At 39.6% G+C, this 19,340-nt stretch overlaps 1 protein-coding gene across 1 annotated transcript; it reads left to right on the forward strand.

Moving 5' to 3' along the window:
* The first annotated feature begins 293 nt into the window (after nt 1-293).
* SLC26A2 (solute carrier family 26 member 2) lies at nt 294-17,553 on the forward strand. Its single transcript, XM_063087400.1, has 4 exons — nt 294-347; nt 12,288-12,458; nt 13,378-14,101; nt 15,591-17,553. The coding sequence occupies exons 3-4, from the start codon at nt 13,403-13,405 to the stop codon at nt 17,109-17,111; spliced, it is 2,220 nt and encodes a 739-aa protein (XP_062943470.1). The 5' UTR covers nt 294-347; nt 12,288-12,458; nt 13,378-13,402; the 3' UTR covers nt 17,112-17,553.
* The last annotated feature ends 1,787 nt before the right edge of the window (nt 17,554-19,340 follow it).

The raw sequence follows: 19,340 nt of genomic DNA on the forward strand, positions 1-19,340 counted from the left end.
CTGCCCTGAGCAGCCAATCGCGAGGAGAAGATTGGCCAGGGGGCGGTACCCTCTCAGGTCCGGGCCGAGTCATTGGCTGGCGGCCGCGTCGCTCTCCCTCAGAGCCACGTGAGTGCCACGGCCGCGGGCATTCGCGCGGTTTGCCTTCCGCACCTCTTGCCGGTGAGTCCTCGCCGCACCCCCTGGATCCCGGCCGGCCGCGCCCCGCCTCCTCCGGGGGCCGGGCGATGGGCGGGGAAGGAGACAGGCCGATATACCTCTGCCGGTGCCACCGTGTCCCCTCAGTCCGGCCACGGCGGAAGACGCGCAGAGGCGCATCGTCACGTTGAGCTGCCGGGACCCGAGAGGTGAGAAGAGGGGAGAAGACGGGGGAGAGAGAAAGAGGTGCTGTATGCCCCGCGCTCATCTTGGCCTGGGTCTCAGGCGTGGTAGGGGGAAGCCCAGACCAACGATTGCCGTGGGAGGTGGGCCTGCGTCAGGGTTATTCCTTGGGTGGGCGGGTGTCGGGGCAGGGCAAGTGGCACCCCACCCCGTCGTGATCTGGGCCGCGCTACACCCCACGCATCTTGCGGGGTGCCCTCGCACCTCTCAGATATGGAACTACTGTCGAGCCGCTTCGAATCCAGATATCTGGAATATGGACCAAGGAGATATGAGCCACCACAACCTTGGACAGGTGGGGAAACTGAGGCTTGGTGAGGCGCGAGGACTCGATTATCTGGGTTATTAAAATCACACACCTGAGGACTGGCCCGTGGCTCACTTGGGAGAGCGTGGTGCTTACAACACCAAGTCAGGGGTTAGGATCCCCTTACCGGTCATCTTTTATGTAGAAAAAAAAAAGAAGAAGAAAATCACACACCTGGTAAAGTACAAAATCAGGACCTGTACTTCTTTCAGACTTATGCACTAAGTTGGAATTCTTTCATTGGATGGATGGAGACACTGAGAAGACACAGAAAGGGCTAGGGCCTCACCTAAAATTACACAGCATTTGCAGATCTAGGACTTGTATCCATCTCTCTCAAACTCATAGAATATCAGACTGGGCCCCTTCCTTGTACAGATTGGGGACCACAGGTAGGAAGAAGCATTCAGAATTTAAACTCCTTTCTAACACCCATTTTGATACCTTTTTTCCCCTCCTTGTCCCATGGCTCTTTATGTGAAATCTAGAACTAACATGATATTCAACATTGGGTTAAGCAGAAATTCTTATTTTTAAACATTGAATCAATAAGAAATGGAGGGCCAAAGCTGTTGGAAAGAAATTAGTTCTTTTTTTTTTTCCCCCCCTTTCAGGGATCTCAAGGCAGGAGATGGCAAAGGACATAGACTGATAGCTATCATTTATTGAGTAAATGTTATATGCCAGGCCCTGTGGCTAGGTACTTAACTTGTGTTAACCTTACAACAACCCTGCAAGTTAGGTGATTTTACAGGGCAGAATGGAGGCTGAGTAAAATGTTTTCACCGAGTACCATACAGCTGCTGAACAGTGTAGCTGGGATCTGAATAAAGATCTGTCTGACTTCTGGAACACACCCAGTGATTCTCCAAATGTGGCCCTAAGCTCACTGGCTCAACATCACTCAGGATGCAGAGTCTTGGATATCTCATTCTTGGATTTGCAAAAGCGGGCCTAAGAATCTGCATTTTAACAGCTCTCTGTGTTCGAAAATCATTGTACTGTAATATGCTGCCCCCTAGGGGAAGATCTAGAGATGAACATAATCAGTGCTTCAGAGATCTCCAGACTGGATTTACTAGGGGTAATTTTTGAGACTAGACATCACACTTTTAGTGAGCATAACCCCCCAGACAGATGCTTGCCAAAGTGTAATTTCTTGACACCAGCTTGGCTGTGATATGTGGGGAAGAGGAGAGGGAGTTGGTGAGTTAGATAAGAATGGGGAGAGTAACTCCTTTTTCCTTACCACATAGCTGCTAAACTATTGTTATCCATTCATTCAGCAAATACTTAAGCACTTATTAGGTGCCGGTTATGGTTCAAGGCACTGGAGATGCAGCTTTAAATAAAACAGGGCAAGTCACTACCCTCATGGGAAAGACATACAACTAACAAAAAAGTAAATGTATAGTATGGGATGGTAAGAAGGGCCATGGAGGAAAATAAAGCTAAGCAAAGGGGATAAGAGTGCAAGACAGGATGGGCCCAGGAGGAAGAGATGAGGATGGCAGTGGTGTTATTTTATATATTGTATCTAGGAAGGAAATGGTTGGTAAGGTGTCGTTTGAGAACAAAACCTAAAAGAAGGGAGGGAGCAATCCATGAATATAGCTGGGGAGTAGCATTCTAGTTAGAGGGGCCAGCAAAAGTATGGAGGAGGGAAAAATTTGCTTGGCTTGTTTGACTCTTTTCTGGGATACTAATTATTCTAACCAAAATGTAGCTACCAGGGTAAATTTTATTTTGCTCCTAATAGAAAAAGAAAAAGAAAACTTACCAATGCATGTGTATAATATGAAATAAAAAAAATTTCAGCCTTGAACCTCTTACAAAACCTGCTTCGAGCAGTTTATTACCTTCACTTATTAAAATTACTAATAGGTTAGCTCAGTTGGTTAGAGTGCAACCTTCTTTTTTTTTTTCTGACCAGTAAGGGGATCACAGCCCTCGGCATGGTGTTGTCTGCACCACGCTCAACCAGTGAGCGCACTGGCCACCCCTATATAGGATCGGAACCCGCAGCCTCAGCGCTACCAGCGCTGCATAGAGTGCAGCCTTCTAACACCAAGGTCACGGGTTTGGATCCCCATACAGACCAGCTGCCAAAAATAAATAAATAAATAAATAAAACAAGATTACTAATAGACTCAGAAATGAGTTGAATACTTGGTCACAGATTAGCACTCTGAACTAGCTCCTAAGACTTCTTAGCAAGGAAGCAAATTTGGGGGCATTGTGGTATCATAGAAAGAGAGATAAACTTGGAAATTGAAAGATGAGGTTTGAGAATTTGGTCCTGCCAGTTGAACAAGTGGCTAAACCTTGATTTTTCTCATGGAGAATAAGAATTCATGAATTTCTCCTGGAGAATAATTCATACTCTGTTCAGATTTATTGCAAAGTCAAATTGGTGATGTATACAAATATGAAATCTTTTTGAAAACTGTGAATTACTGTGCAAGGAACTATTTAATTATTTGATTGTGGTTTTACATTATTATTTTGTACTATATTATTTTGTCTTAGATTGGGCTTAATACTAGAAACAATATGCCATAGTGCTTGTACTACTGATGTAATCCTCATGGTGATTCTTTTTGCATTACAGATATAAGTGAACATTGTTAATTGTTTGTGATAACTGGAAAATTAGGAAGGAAGTTTTTTTGTCTTTATTATATTTACTTGAAACTTCACATGTTTGTTCATTTCAGTAAACATACATATATACCAAGTGTGAGGCATTGTGTTAGGTGTTGGGTTATGTAGAAATTAGGATGACTTGGTGCCTGCTTGCAAATGTGCTGTAGCTTGAGAGACATGTTAACTTAAGTGCTAAATAATTATATGTAATGTGTTGGAGAAGCATAGCTTAAGTCCTCCGTATCTTATAGCATTTGAGATGGGCCTTATAGAATGAGAAAGAGGACCAGTATAGATGGAGATAGAAGGAAAAGTCATACCAGACTGAAGGCACAACATGAGCAAAGGCCCAGAGAAGCAAAGGCTGCTTAACATTTTCACGGACTGGTGATTGGAACACTGGTGCATGGAAACAAAAGAGGCAATTTCAGTTTCTAGGGAGAAGACTATACTAATGTTTTTAGCCTACGTTTCATGGGAGTTGGGGAGCAGATTTTTGAGGAGTATATCCTAGTGGTTGACATCATGTTGTTAATGAATGCTTCTTCTGAAAGAAGAGGCAGATAGTATAGTATTTAAAAAATGTAGGTAGGTTCAGTGAAGTGTATAAGGCTGAATATGCCTGCAACTTTCAAACAGTTCAGAAAAACAGACAAACCTGTATGTATGGAGAGAAGAGTGCAGAAGTGTAGGTGTAACAAAATGTTAACAATTGATGAATTGTTAAATTGTTAAATAGGTGAATCATGAGTGTACAGGTGTTCCATGTACCGATCTTTGAACTTTTCTGAAGATTTAAGGGAGTGTAGGTGTGAATCAGACAGGCTTGTGGTCAAGTCTTGGTTCTGCTGCTTACAGGCAGCATGACTGCTGGAAAACTTTTTCCAGACTACACAGTTAACACCTATTCCAGCCTAGATTAACTGAGATTTTTCCGTATTATAAGAGAGAAGACTCATTTTGGTAGACAACTTGTTCACATTAATATCGGGTTAATGTTAAGACTTCACGTTTCCACAAACTTTTTTTTTTAATTTTATTTTTTGGTACTGGCACATATAAGGATCCAAACCCTTGACCTTGGGGTTATAACATAGTGCTCTAACCAGCTGAGCTAACCGGCCAGACCTTCCACAAAGTTTAGATCTCTAGGCTATTTTGGGGTTGGGTTGACTCTAGTTTGCTTGTAATTATCTGATGGTATATACACATAGAGAGACTGGAATAGACCGCCTATTAGAGGAAAAAGGTTAGGAATCAAGATACTTGGGTTCTATCTAGCTCCAGCTGTGCCTTAAATTAGCAAATGATTTCACTATTCTGAACCTTCATTCCTTACCTAAAAGATATGGGGGTTGTCTAGCTCTAAAGATTATGGATCTCTGTCTAGCTCTAAAGTCCTTCAATCCAGGGAAACTCATTGTGTGAACTTTTTCAGTGAGAAATAGGCCCATGGTAGGGATAGAGATCTGTGGCTGCCTGGAATCGAGGGCTTCTGACAGACAGGTTGGTTTTTCTGTTGACCCTTACTGCATGTGGTTTTAGATTGTCTTATATATTAGAAGAAGTTACTTAAAAACATGCACACAAACATGCATACCACACAATTTTCACAATAGGATGTCAAGTTCAGTTTTAAATGGCTTAGCTTTCTAGGGCTGGCCGGTTAGTCCAGTTGGTTAGAGCATGGTGTTGATAACACCAAAGTCCGGTGTTTGAGCCCTATATAAATAGTCTAGCTTTCTTAGGAAAACCCCAGTATCTGACTGAAATATAAACTGTAATTGAGGGGGTGGAGAGGAATGGGCAAAGGGGCATGAAAATCAAGTACAATGTATTTTGAGAAATAAAATAAAATTAAATTAAATTTTAAAAAACCCAAAAAACAAAAAAAGAAAATGATTATGTAATAGGATGTAGTCAAGCTAGTCTTTTTACTTTCAGACAAAAATCAGATTTTTTTTATACCATTATTGTGGTGCAATTGACATACAATAAACTGTACATATTTAAAGTGTAGGATATATATATATATATATATATATATATATATATATATATTACCGTCACCACACGCAAGATACCAAACTTATCCATCACTCCCAAAAGTTTCCACATGCTCCTTTGTAATCCTCCCCTTCCATCCATCCCTATCCCCTATCCCGAAACAACCACTGATCTGCTTTCTGTCACTATGGATTAGTTTGCATTTTCCAGAGTTTTTTATAAGTGGAATTATACTGTATATACTCTTTTTTTCTGGTGTGGCTTTCAGTCAGCAAAATTATTTTGAGCTGATCAATACTGTTCTATCAATAGTTTCTTTCTATTGCTAAATAGTATTCCATGTGTGAATATACCATCTGGGTTGTTTCCAGTTTGGGGCTGTTACAAATAAAGCTCATTTCTCTTTTGATGTTGTCTTTGACACCTGCATTATTTAGAAGTGTGTTATTTGCTTTTCAAATATCATATTTGGGGATTTTAAAGATATTTTTCTTTTTCTTTTTTGGCTGCTGGCCAGTAAAGGGATCTGAACCCTTGACCTTGTAGATATTTTTCTGTTATTGATTTATAATTTAATTCCATTGACGTTAGAGAACATACTTGTATGAATTATATTCTTTTAACTTTATGGAGAATTTATGGTTTACCATGGTAAATGTTCCATATGCACTTGAGGAAAATGTGTTTTTTCTCTTGTTGGGTGAAATGTTGTATATAAGCCTGTTAGGTTCAGTTGATTATAATGTTGTTCAGGTCTTCTAAATTCTTACTGATTTTCTGTCTTCTATCATTATTGAGAGAAGGCCATTGAATTTTCTGATCTGATGATAGTTATGGATACCTTTATTTCTCCTTACAGTTCTATCAGTTTTTGTTTCATGTTTTTTGGAGCTCTGTTATTAGGTTCACAGACAATGATGATTGTTATTGTTAAGTTTTCTTGATGAATTGACTCCATTATCATTATGAAATTACTTTCTTTATTACTGGTAATATTCTTTCCCTCGAAGTCTTTCGTCTAATGTTATAGCCACTCCAGCTTTCTTTGGAAAGCATGCTATATCTTTTCTCATCCTTTTACTTTTAACCTGGTCTTTATACAGTTGATCCTTGAACAACTGGGTTTGAACTACATGGGTCCACTTATACAGAGATTTTTTTTCAACAAATATATTGGAAAACAAATGAACACATGATGTAACTAACCAAACAGTTACAGTAGGCTATTAGTAGTTAAATACTTAAGTACTTAAGTTACGCATTCATGACATAACCAAAAGTTTTTCCACTGTATTTACTGAAAAAAAATTGCGTATAAGTGGACCAGCACAGTTCTAACCTGTGTTGTTCAAGGGTCAGTTGTACTTTGATTTCTCCCATCTTGGTGTGTGCGTGTTAAAATATATGTAACATAAGAATGGCAATTTTAACTTTTTTGTTGTTGTCATTGGCAGCTGGCTGGTTTGGGGATCCAAATCCTTGACCTGGGTGTTACCAACACCACACTCTAACCAAGTGAGCTACCCAGCCAGCCTTATTTTAACGATTTTTTTAAGTTTACAATTCGGTGGCATTGTCTATTCACAATGTCATGTATCACAACTGTCATGTAACCATCATAACTATGTATTTCCAAAACTTGAAATAGAAATTCTGTAACCAATAACTCTCCATTCCCCCCAGCACCTGGTAATCTCTAATCTATTTTCTGTCTCTATGAATTTGACTATTCTAGATATTTCATGTAAGTGGAATAATACAATATTTGTCCTTTTGTGTATTTTTTCACTTATTTTCTTTCACTTAATAATGGTTTCAAGGTTCATCTGTGTTATAGTTGAAGAGTATTAGAACTTCATTCCTCTTTAATGGTCAAATAATATTCCATTGTATGCCTCTACCCCATTTTGTTGATCTCTTTATCTGTCTTTTAAAGATACAAAAGTCAAATTTTTCTCAAACAAAAGTCAAAATTAATTCTTTGTGAAGATTTCTTTTGTTAAAATAACTTTTTAAAATAAAAACCAGTCCATCCATCAAAAGTTATTTTTTAGGTGCCTACTGTATGCCCCGTTTTTTGCTAAGTATTATAAGAGTACACAAAAAGTATAAAACATCTCCTTGAATAATTTTAGCCTAGTTGGGAAGATCAAGCATATATTCAGCAAACATTTATTGAACAACTAAATAATGGAAATTCAGAGAAGAATGAGATACAATTTATGTTCTGATGGTTTATACAGTCTTCTCCCCACCCCATTTATTTTTCCAATTTTGACTTCTTTCCCGTACTGAACACCCCTGTATCTAATTGCCTACTGAGTATACAATTCGGACATTTTACAGAAATCTTAAATCTAAGAAACCTAAAGTCAAACTTTTTGCTGCCTCTTATCTTTCCATTTCCTCTTCCGTACTCCCATATACCATCCTTCTTTCTGTGTGGTCCACCTCAGAATTCGTCTTAGATTTGTCCATGTCCTTTAAGCACCACCTCTTATCTAAGTGTGCCACTGAAATGTAAAGCCTCCTCCATCCCGGCCCGGCCTTGGAATTTAGGCCTCTGTTAACTATAGATTACAGGATGCACTCTAGGCTTCTTGGTATTACATAAGAAACTGATCTTTCACTCGTCTTATCTCCAGTAACTTGGCATTCTCGTGAATTTTTCCTGGGTCTTATATTATACTGTGACCTTTCACTTGCCTGAGTATTCTTTTCCTTCTTATTAACATTGCAATTTCTTATTTTATATTGGTCTGCAGCATATTCTCCACTCTAAGAATATGTTAAATCTCTGTTATGGTACCTAGAATGTTATAATTTATCTGTTTACTCTGTCTTAATCTACTGGTTGTGGGTAGAAATTGTGTTCTTGTTCATTTTAGCAAGAATTTACTATCTACTAAGTGCTAAGCATTCTTTTTGATCATAGTAGTCAGAAGCTTCTGGTTTTATTTAGCACTGAATTTGTAGTATACATATTTAGATAGAGCAAAGCATGATTATGGAACTTTCTAGATTCAGACTTGTGGCCAAATTAATTTTACTTCTAGGACTGTTTCTGAGTGAATACCTAAGTTTCTGAGAACTAGAGATGGCCCGGGCCATGATTGTAGAGAAAGGGAGAGTTGGAGATACCTTTGTGGATATCACTGCTGGATCATTTTGAGTAGCAGATAGATGAAATTGGAATGTGTAAGGTAACTGAATTCTAAGGTGTTTAGAAGTATCTGAAATTGGAGAAGCTAATTATAAGGTGGTAGGAATAGTGTTATCTTTTTAAAAAGAGCTATTCTTGGAGTTCTAAAATATGGATTTTATTACCTGGTTCAGTCATTTATAATCTAAATAAATTGCTAAATTGGGTAAGATCTTTCACTTTTAACCTATGTCTTTATACTTAAAGTGGGTCAAAGCATTTAGTTGGGTCTTATTAATTTTATCCAATCTGACAGTCTCCATCTTTTAATTGGCATGTTTAGACCATGTATATTGAAGATGATTATTTATATGTTTGGATTAAACTCTACCATCTTGCTGGCAGTTTTCAATTTGTTCCATCTGGTTTTGGTCTTTTTTCCTCTTCTGCTTTCTTTTGGGTTGATAATTTTTTATGATTCTGTTTTATCTCCACTATTGACTTATTTATACCCTTAAAAATATATAGAGGTTACCCTTGGATTTACAGTGTATGTTTTTAACTAATCAGAGCCTATCTACAAATAATATTATACTGCTTCACACCTACTGTAAGACTTTACAATTCCTAATTTCCCCCTCCCATTCTTTGTGCTATTGTTGTCATACATTTATTTTGCATATGCTATAAACAAAATGCATTACAATTTTTTGGCTTAGACAGTTATCTTTTAGAACAATTAAAGATTTTTTTATGGGGCTTCTGGTCAAGATAGGGGAATAGATGGTCCCCAGCATCACTCTCGCCCACAAATCAACCAATTTACAACTATGAAAAAGCAACAACAGCCAATCTGGGGCCACTAGAGCTCAGGGGAAGAGGAGGAGAGACCTACAGAGTTCATCAAGATGGGGGAAGCCATGATGAGAGAAAGAAAAAACTGCTCAGAGTGTTTTGGGCTATGGCTGCTTTAAGGTGGGAGCTGCTGAGCACATGGAGCAGGAGCTGGCAGAAGCCGCAGCTGTGCCCTTTGGATGGAGTTGCTTGGAGGTGGCAGTGGAGAGAGGGGGCCTTGGTGGTCCTCACAACAGCAAGACCACTGATAGGGTTGCCATGGACCCACACAGGAGCGCAGAGCCACAACAACTGAAAAAGGGGAGCCATTCAGAGGCCAGTGAGCCATCTCAAGGGACCGATGCAGGGCCCATCCCATGGGAAGTGTTTGGAGCATGGGCAGTGGGGGAGATGGGCCCACCGAGGGAACAGTGGGATACAGCAAGGATAGCCGATCTGCCCCCCAATCAGCACAGGACCACTCAGAGGAGATTGGTCAGGAATATAGAATTGCACAGGGTGCAGTTTGATGAAAAGACTCAGGCCCAGATCAGAGTTTCTACACAACGCAGGTGCACTGGGTCTCTTGAGAGCCGGAAGTACCTATAAGGTCAACCATTAAAGCTTAGCTGCACAAAAAGCCTTCCCTAGGGAAGCAGCAGCAAAGCAGCAATTTAGTTCAACCACTTAGCTCAAGTACTAGTTCCCATAGGAAGCTCCCTCATTTTAGAAGTAAGCAAAGGATAAAAAATTAGTCCTGGCCCAGGCACACCAACAGTGCCTCGGGGCCCACCAAGGGACCTGAGGTATGGAGCCAGGGGACCGGACCCCCCCCCACAACCAGGCACACTGCCAGCACCTCAGGGCCTGCCCAGGGAACCGAGGCATGGAGGCGAGGTCTGGGTCCCCCCGAACAACCATGCACACTGCCAGCACCAAGGAGCATGCCAAAAACATCACCTCCATGTGGGTGACCCACCACAGCTACCACAATAACCATGGCTGCAGCAAAAGTGGCTAGACACCACAACCACTGTGCAGATGGTCCGCCAGCCACTGGAATGCATTGACACAAGGAGAGTCACCAGCAGAGACCAAAGAAAAGAAGAGGATGTCTCTCTCCACAAAGCCCATTGCAGAGTGACAGAAGAAGCATTTGCTCTAAGATAATATTGGGGACCTGACCACACCTCTCAGCATTGGACAGATCATCTAGGCAGCAAATCAACAGAGTAACCATTACTCTTTCAGAGGGAGAGAAGAAATCTAGGGTTATCAGAGGGGGGAGGGAGAGAGGGATGGGGAGAGATTGAACAAGAGGCATAAAGAATAAGTACAATTTGTAACAATATACATACTAGTAATATTGATTTGATCAACATATGTTAACATTGAACCCCCATATGTGTAATCAATTATGATTCAATAAAAATTAAAAGAAAAAAAGATTCTTTTATAATTGAAAAAATGAACTTTATTTTATCTTTATTCGTTCCATTTCCTGTACTTTATTTCTTTATGGTGTAGACCTGAGTTTCTGTCTGGGATATATTATTTTTGCTTAAAGAACCTCCCTGTAACTTTAAATACATATAGTGGTGGTCTGCTGGCAATAAATTCTCTCAGTGTTTATCTGAGAAACATTTTATTTCTCTTTCATTTTTTAAATGATTTTACCTGGGTAAAGAATTCTGGGCTGAAAGTTATATTACTGTGATAAAGATATCACTCCATCATCCATAGTTTCCAAAAGAAGTTGACTGTAATTCTTACCTTTGTTCCTATATAAGTAATGTGTTTTTTCTTTGACTGTCTTCAGAATTTTCTTTGTCTTTTGTTTTCAGTAGCTTGAATGTGATATGAATAGATGTGGGGGGTTTTTTTTGTTTTTATTATTATTATTGGTCTTTGCTGAGATTCTTGGATCTGTAGTTCAATGTTTGTCATTAATTTTGGAAAATTCTTGGCCATTATATCTTCAAATATTTCTTCTGCTCATTCTCTGTCACTTCTTTTGGGATTCTAATTATGCATATGTTATATAGTTTGATGTGTCTCACAGCTCTTGGATGTTCTATTATCTTGTTATTTGGGGTGTTTTTATTTGTTTCTTTTATTATTTAAATTCTGTTTTTGTGTTTTAGTTTAGTTAATTTCTGTTGATCTATCTTTGAGTTAATTGATTCTTTGGCTCTGTCAAGTCTACTGATGATCCTATCAAAGGCATTCTTCATCTCTGCTGTTGCTTTGTGTTGCTTTGCCCCCCACGATTTGTCACCTCACTTCCCCTGGGTGACAGAGAGGCGAAGGATTACTCAAAGTCCATCTCTTCTGAGCAGTGAGAGGCCCCGAAGTGGTTAATCACCTGGAACCCTCAAGGGATAGGCATTCCTTCCTTGGGAAATTAATGCCAAATTGGGGTTCCCTTCCTGCATTTATTTTCCAGACCAGGAAGTTACAGGTAGAGAACAAAGGTGGGGTTATAGTTTAAAAATATAGGCTGGTAACTTTCAGTGAAACAAGCCAGATGACATTCCAGTAAGGCAATTAAGTGGTCCTATCAACAACAGTTTGATCTTAGCAAACATTCCTTCCTATAGCAATTTCTCAGTATCTTTACATAACAATCAGTAACTAATCTGTCTTTGAGCCAGCAACCTGCTGTGCCACAATCCTTATCTTGCAACAGAGCTTATAGCCTGAGGGAAATTAACTGTCCTTGCAAGGTCAATATTTGAGACTGCAAGGCTTTGGAAAACCAGGCCCTGTAAGGTACGTATGCTTTTTAGTATATTCCACACTCTGCTATTGTGTTTGTCACTTCTAGCATTTCTACTTTATTCTTTCCAATAGTTTTCATCTTTCTGTCATAATTTCTAGTATTGGTTTTTAATTTTTCCTTCCAAGATAGCAGCCATAAAGGGCAAGATTTGGATTTGTTTTTTCTTATGCCTCTTTTGTATATCTTAGGTTGGGAAGAGCCTTTTGATCCAGAAATTACCAAGAGCTGCTCCAGTATGGGACATAAGTGCACTCAAGCTAGCTAAAGAAAACAGAAAGTGAGAAGAGAGTTACAGACCAGTTGCACTGAGAAACGAAGAGCTGCTGAGTGCATCCACCAATCTGATTGACTTGCTCAGGGTCAGTGGTCATCTTAATCTATTCTTTTTTCCTTATCTACTTCACAAAACCATCAAAATCTATAATTTTACTCATGTTCAGACTAAATAAAATGAATGTGGGTTACTTTTATGTATCTTGTGTTCTTGAATATTAGGTTTGTGGTGCCTTGGTAATATTAGGTTTATGGAACCTCTCAAGGGACCATTTTTCTGTCATTTCCAATACAGGAAACTTCCTGAGTCCGTCATCTTATATATTTTGTCTCTGTCTGGCCACAGTCACAAACTTGTTTATACATTTGTTCTTTCATTCAAACATTTTACTGTCTCAGAGTTACTACATTACATTTAATGATGATTACACAGATGAACAAGATATCCTTTCCTCCAGGAGCTGGAGAGACTCCTACTTAATGAATACAGGAGTGTGGTTCTTACTATAATGGAGGTGCAAAATGCTGTAGGACACAGAGGGTGTAGATGTATTTGGGCTAGGAGACATTGGTTAGTGCTTTGTAGAAAGGTAGCATTTTAACTGGGTTTTAAAAATAATTAGTCTTGACAGGTAGAGAGGTGGATGGCCATTCTAAGCTAAGCAAATAGCTTATGCAAAGGCACTAATTTGTGAAGTATTTGGCAAACAATTTACACTCTACTCCTTTGAGAGCCTGGTTCTTTTTCCTCTTCTTTTCCTCCATTATAAGACTTACTTTCTTATTTTCCTTTCTCTCTTTTTGGTAATTTTTACCTCCTTTGTTTTCCTGTAGTTCCTAGTGGTAGGTCTTATGGTACTAGTTCTGTAGTTTAGGACCCACAGATGTAGGATCACCTGTATACCCTGAATTCCACATAACTCATGAATGACAAGTAGGACCGTTAGTATATGTGAGCCCTGAGAATTGCTCTATGAGTTAACACTGGTATTTTCTCTGATGTAGGAAGCTGAACCATCTATCTCCAGAAATGTCTTTGAAAAGTAAAGAGCAACATGATGTTTCACACAGGGACTCAGCTGAAGGAAATGACAGTTCCCAGTCTGGGATCCATTTGGAGCAGCAAAAGGAATCCAGTACTAACTGCAAGCAATTTGATGCCAACGCTCAGTGCAGACCTTATCCTAGGATTCATATGGAGCCTCAAGAGAAATCAAATACTAACTTCAAGCAGTTTGTTATCAAAAAGCTACGGAAGAATTGCCAGTGCGGCCCAACCAAAGCCAAAAATATGATTTTTGGTTTCCTTCCTGTTTTGCAGTGGCTCCCAAAATATGATCTAAAGAAAAACATTTTAGGAGATATGATGTCTGGTTTGATTGTGGGCATCTTATTGGTGCCCCAGTCCATTGCTTATTCCCTCTTGGCTGGCCAAGAACCTATCTACGGTCTGTACACATCTTTTTTTGCCAGCATCATTTATTTCCTATTGGGTACCTCCCGTCACATCTCTGTGGGCATTTTTGGAGTACTGTGCCTTATGATTGGTGAGGTAGTTGACAGAGAACTGCACAAAGCTGGCTATGACACTGCCCGTATTGCTCCTGCTTTAGGAATGGTTTCAAATGGGAGCACGTTATTAAACCAGACAACAGACAGGATATGTGACAAAAGTTGCTATGCAATTATGGTTGGCAGCACTGTAACCTTTATGGCTGGAGTTTATCAGGTAAGAAACAGTGAAACAATTGGTTGTTTCTAGCAAAAGTAATCACTACACATGAAATCTTAGATCTGTAAAGGATCTTAGAGGTCTCAGTAAGTAAAGCTATCATGTATTGAGTACTCAGGTTATATGAAGGGTAGAGCCAAAATTCAAACCCTGGTCTGACTCCATGGTAAGAGAAGGCTGGTTCTCTTTCCTAACCTTAGGCTGCCTCTTAACCCATGAATTTCAGCCAGCCAGATTTTAATTATTTGGATGTAAAAATTTAGACCAGAAAGGTCCTTCAAACCACCTAAAACAAATCCTTAATTTTACATGTCAGGAAACATTGGGTATGCTTGAGATTATGTGTGGTTGTTTATTGGCACAGTCAGCATTAGCAGTCAGGCAAGAGGTTAACAGAATGGGGGTTGGGAGAGGAGAGTGCAGGAGTTTCTCAGATTATAGATGCCCCCTACTTTCCTTTAGAGTCACTGCTCTAGTACGTGACTCTTACTAAAGATAGTAGTTCTCTTGGATTGTTGGGGAGGGAGGGAAAAAGTCGAGGACCACAATTTCACATTATTAGCCAGGTGAAGGGATTAGAAATGAAATTTTTGGGTCTCCCATAGAATCTACTAGTCTGATATTATCATCATGCCCCTGCCTTTTGGCATCTAGGAATGAGTGCGAGAATTAAACCTATAGCAGATGTTCGGAACCAACAAGGGAAGGGAAAGAGTAGCTCACTGTATTTGGTGCTTGGATGAGGAGAGGAGAGAGAGGGAAGGTGATGTGCAGATGAGTGTGCTCCTCAGAGTCCACTTTTGCTTTTTAGTTAGGATGCCTCACCAAGAAGGAGGAAGATGTAATAGAATTCTGGGGAATTTTCGGGAAGAGGAAAAAATAAAGAAATAAAAAAGTTGTATCTTTGAAGATGTAGAATTATGAGTATTATTAATATTGGAGGCAGCATGGCATAAGCACATATACACTGGATGAGAACAATTTCTCAATACGAGGTTAGATTAAAGAGAGTTCTACAATAATTTTTAAAATGTGATTCTATTTTGATGTGAATCTGTTTTTTGTTTTATTAGTTAAAAACTTCACCATTACAGTAGTGATATGTAATTTAAATACATGGTTTCTTAATTAGAAGAATTTTCCCAGTTTGAGTTTTTATGTTTTCTGTGGACCCTTGAATTTTTTTCTTTTTGAAAGAGGTCTGAACCTTATTAAAGTTTTATTGTATGAGAAGGCAAAAGTCCTGAGTTTCTGTCTCAGCTGGGCTAATGAATAACAGTGTAACCTTGGGCAAGTTGCTTAGCCCTCTAAGCATTAGTTTCCTCTCTTTGTAAAATGAGAAGATTGATGTATGATTATGTTTATTCTAGTTCTGACATTCTGTGATGCTCTGGTGGTATGTCTCCATGCAAGAAATGCCATGGTAGTGCAAAATTTAAAAGCCCTTTTCCATTTATATTTAACACTTGTATATCTTTCCTTCCAGGTAGCAATGGGCTTCTTTCAAGTGGGCTTTGTTTCTGTCTACCTCTCAGATGCCTTGCTGAGTGGATTTGTCACTGGTGCCTCCTTCACTATTCTTACATCTCAGGTGAAGTATCTTCTTGGGCTCAGCCTTCCTCGGAGTAATGGCGTGGGCTCACTCATCACTACCTGGATACATATCTTCAGAAACATCCATAAGACCAATCTCTGTGATCTCATCACCAGCCTTTTGTGCCTTTTGGTTCTTTTGCCAACCAAAGAACTCAATGAGCACTTCAAGTCCAAGCTTAAGGCACCCATTCCTACCGAACTCATTGTCGTTGTGGCAGCCACATTAGCCTCTCATTTTGGAAAACTAAATGAGAATTATAATTCCAGTATTGCTGGACATATTCCCACTGGGTTTATGCCACCCACAGCACCAGAATGGAACCTAATTACTAGTGTGGCTGTAGATGCAATAGCTATTTCTATCATTGGTTTTGCTATCACTGTATCACTTTCTGAAATGTTTGCCAAGAAACACGGCTACACAGTCAAAGCGAATCAGGAAATGTACGCCATTGGCTTTTGCAATATCATACCTTCCTTTTTCCATTGCTTTACTACTAGTGCAGCTCTTGCAAAGACATTGGTCAAAGAATCAACAGGCTGCCAAACTCAGCTTTCTGGTGTGGTGACAGCCCTTGTTCTTTTGTTGGTCCTCCTTGTAATAGCTCCTTTATTCTATTCCCTTCAGAAATGTGTTCTTGGTGTGATCACAATTGTAAATCTCCGGGGAGCCCTTCGTAAATTTAGGGATCTGCCCAAGATGTGGAGGGTTAGCAGAATGGATACAGTTATCTGGTTTGTAACTATGCTGTCCTCTGCACTGATAAGTACTGAAATAGGCCTGCTTGTTGGGGTTTGTTTTTCCATGTTTTGTGTCATCCTCCGCACTCAGAAGCCAAAGATTTCATTGCTTGGCTTGGTGGAAGAATCTGAAATCTTTGAATCCATGTCTGCTTATAAGAATCTTCAGACTAAGCCAGGCATCAAGATTTTTCGCTTTGCAGCCCCTCTCTACTACATAAACAAAGAATGCTTTAAATCTGCTTTATACAAAAAAACTGTCAACCCAATCTTAGTAAAGGCAGCTCAGAAGAAGGCAGCAAAGAGAAAGATCAAAGAGGAAACCGTGACTCTCAGTGGAACTCAGGATGAAGTTTCATTGCAACTCTCCCATGATCCCTTCGAGCTGCATACTATAGTCATTGACTGCAGTGCAATACAATTTTTAGATACAGCAGGGATCCATACACTGAAAGAAGTTCGCAGAGATTATGAAACCATTGGTATCCAGGTTCTGCTGGCTCAGTGCAATGCCTCTGTAAGGGATTCCCTGGCTAGAGGAGAATATTGCAAAGAGGAAGAAGAAAACCTTCTCTTCTATAGTGTGTATGAAGCCATGGCTTTTGCAGTAGAATCTCAATATCAGAAAGGAATATGTGTTCCCAATGGTTTGAGTCTTTCCAGTAATTGACTGAGAAAGTATGTGCTAGAAAGAATGTCTAGCCAATAGATTAAAATCTCAGGTGTGCAATATTTTCCAGTTCCACACTGGAAGATGTTGCCCACTTGAAATTTTAACCTATTGGGCTAAACATTACAGCCCATCCCCTACCCCCCATCCTCCAGAAACCATAGATATGGAGATCTGGGGAGAGAGTGGGGGGGTAGGGAGGAACTTGAGCAACCATGGATTTTGGTATCCATGGGAGATCCTAGAACTGATTACGAGGATTGACTGTATCCTTCCTTTGAAGCTAATGGCCTTTGTATATACTGAAATGCAGCAGAGCTAATAGTTGTGCAGAATCAAAAAGAAAATATTGTGGTTTCAAGCTTTCAAATATCTGGTTTCAAGCTAGTAGAAGTGAAGTATTCTTGGAATGCAATCAATATCTATTAAATTGAACCTTAAAATAGCCCCAAAATGTAACTACCATCCTGTTTTAGAGGCTATACATACTCTTCCTTCTGCAGGAGGTAAAAGGTTGAAGTTGGGATTTGCATTAGAAGTGTTTGAGCTTTCTTTTACATGGCTCTGTAGAGAGGGGAGGGAAAGGAGGCGGGGGAAAGAATGTTACACTTGCTCTTGTACCAGCAGGTCAGAGGCTTCTGGAGCACGAGGTCATAACAGGACAAGTTGTTCTTGTGCTTCTTTATTCCCAGTCTTTGCTCCCCATAGGGCAGTAGGATCTCTGGCTTTTAGTAGGACAGCACCATTCCTCTTTCTTCTCTTTTTTTCTTTTTTGGTGGCTGGCCAGTATGGGGATCCAAACCTGTGCCCTTGGTGTTATAAGGCTATGCTCTGCCTGTGTCCTTGGTGTTATAAGGCTATGCTCTAACCAACCTTTTCCTTTTTTTAAGGCAGGGAACTATGGGCATAGTCTCATCAGGAGTCTGATGGGTGGGTAGGTTTGTGACATCCTGACAGCCAGCCTGACATTATACAGAACACCTTTTGTAATACATTTGATGTTTTCAGTCATGCCTTTTTGTTTGGTAAGCAATGAGCTCTTCTAAATCAGAAAAAACAGTGGGAGTCTTCTCTGTCTTTTCTGTGATCTCTATCTGTCCTTATTTCTGTGAATTTCTCTACCATTAAGCTCTATGTTAGCTTTCAGTTATACTAGTGTATTTCTCATAGAATCTGTCCTAAACTCGTATTTCTGATGATCAGTGACAATCTTGCCAGATGAAAGGCAGAATGCTGACTCAGCAATTCCAACAGCATTTTTTTTTTTTTAAATATTTTATTTTATTTTGTCGATATACAATGTGGTTGATTATTGTGGCCATTTACAGAAACCTCCCTCCCTTCTCCCTCTCCCCCCGCCAACAGCATTTTAAATGAGCTTGAGGCAAACTGTCAAGGATAAGTTAGAAAAGAGAATGATTGACAGTTCCCTTAAGAATTGGTTTACTTGGGGCCAGCCTGTGGCTCACTCGGGAGAGTGTGGTGCTGGTAACACCAAGGCCCCGGGTTCGGATCCCATATAGGGATGGCCGGTTAGCTTACTGGGTGAGCGTGGTGCTGACAACACCAAGTCAAGGGTTAAGATCCCCTTACCAGTCATCTTTAAAAAAAAAAAGAATTGGTTTACTTGGCAGTGAATTGTTTTTTCCTTCCCGTGGCATTTTAGTAAGGGTCTGCTGGGGATTGACAGTCTTTCTCAAATAGAAGCTGCTGCTCATTTTTTACTCTGCAAGAAAAATTTATTGTAACCAGTGGAAAAGAATGCACAGAAGTGATAGAGTGCCTCCAAAAAGACATCAGTAATTAATTTATTTGTAGATGTTTTAGTGAAAACAAAGCTGATACTTACTGCCATGTATCATATTGATGTACAATAAATATTGATGACAATGGCAGCTTTTAACTCTTCAGATCACCTAAAACTGTTAATGAGAGGATTTAGAAGGATCACAAAACTTAAGTTCTATAGGTGTATTATTTGTGGTAGCTAGCCATAGCATAGGTTGTGAGTTGAGGAATAGTTTCTTTTGAACAGCAAGAATGTCCAACATTGAAAGCTTATAGTTCTGTATCTGGACCCTGACAAGCGAGAAAAAAAAACAGGTTTTCCAAAGTTAAGAATAGGGGACTAATTTAAGTGAGACTGAAACATAGCCAAAAACAAACACAAGAAAAGAAACATAGTCAAGTCTTTAAAAACAAACAAAATAATAAGTGTAAAAGTACAAA

The sequence above is a fragment of the Cynocephalus volans genome, chromosome 2, assembly GCF_027409185.1.
Source record: "Cynocephalus volans isolate mCynVol1 chromosome 2, mCynVol1.pri, whole genome shotgun sequence".
NCBI lineage: Eukaryota > Metazoa > Chordata > Mammalia > Dermoptera > Cynocephalidae > Cynocephalus > Cynocephalus volans.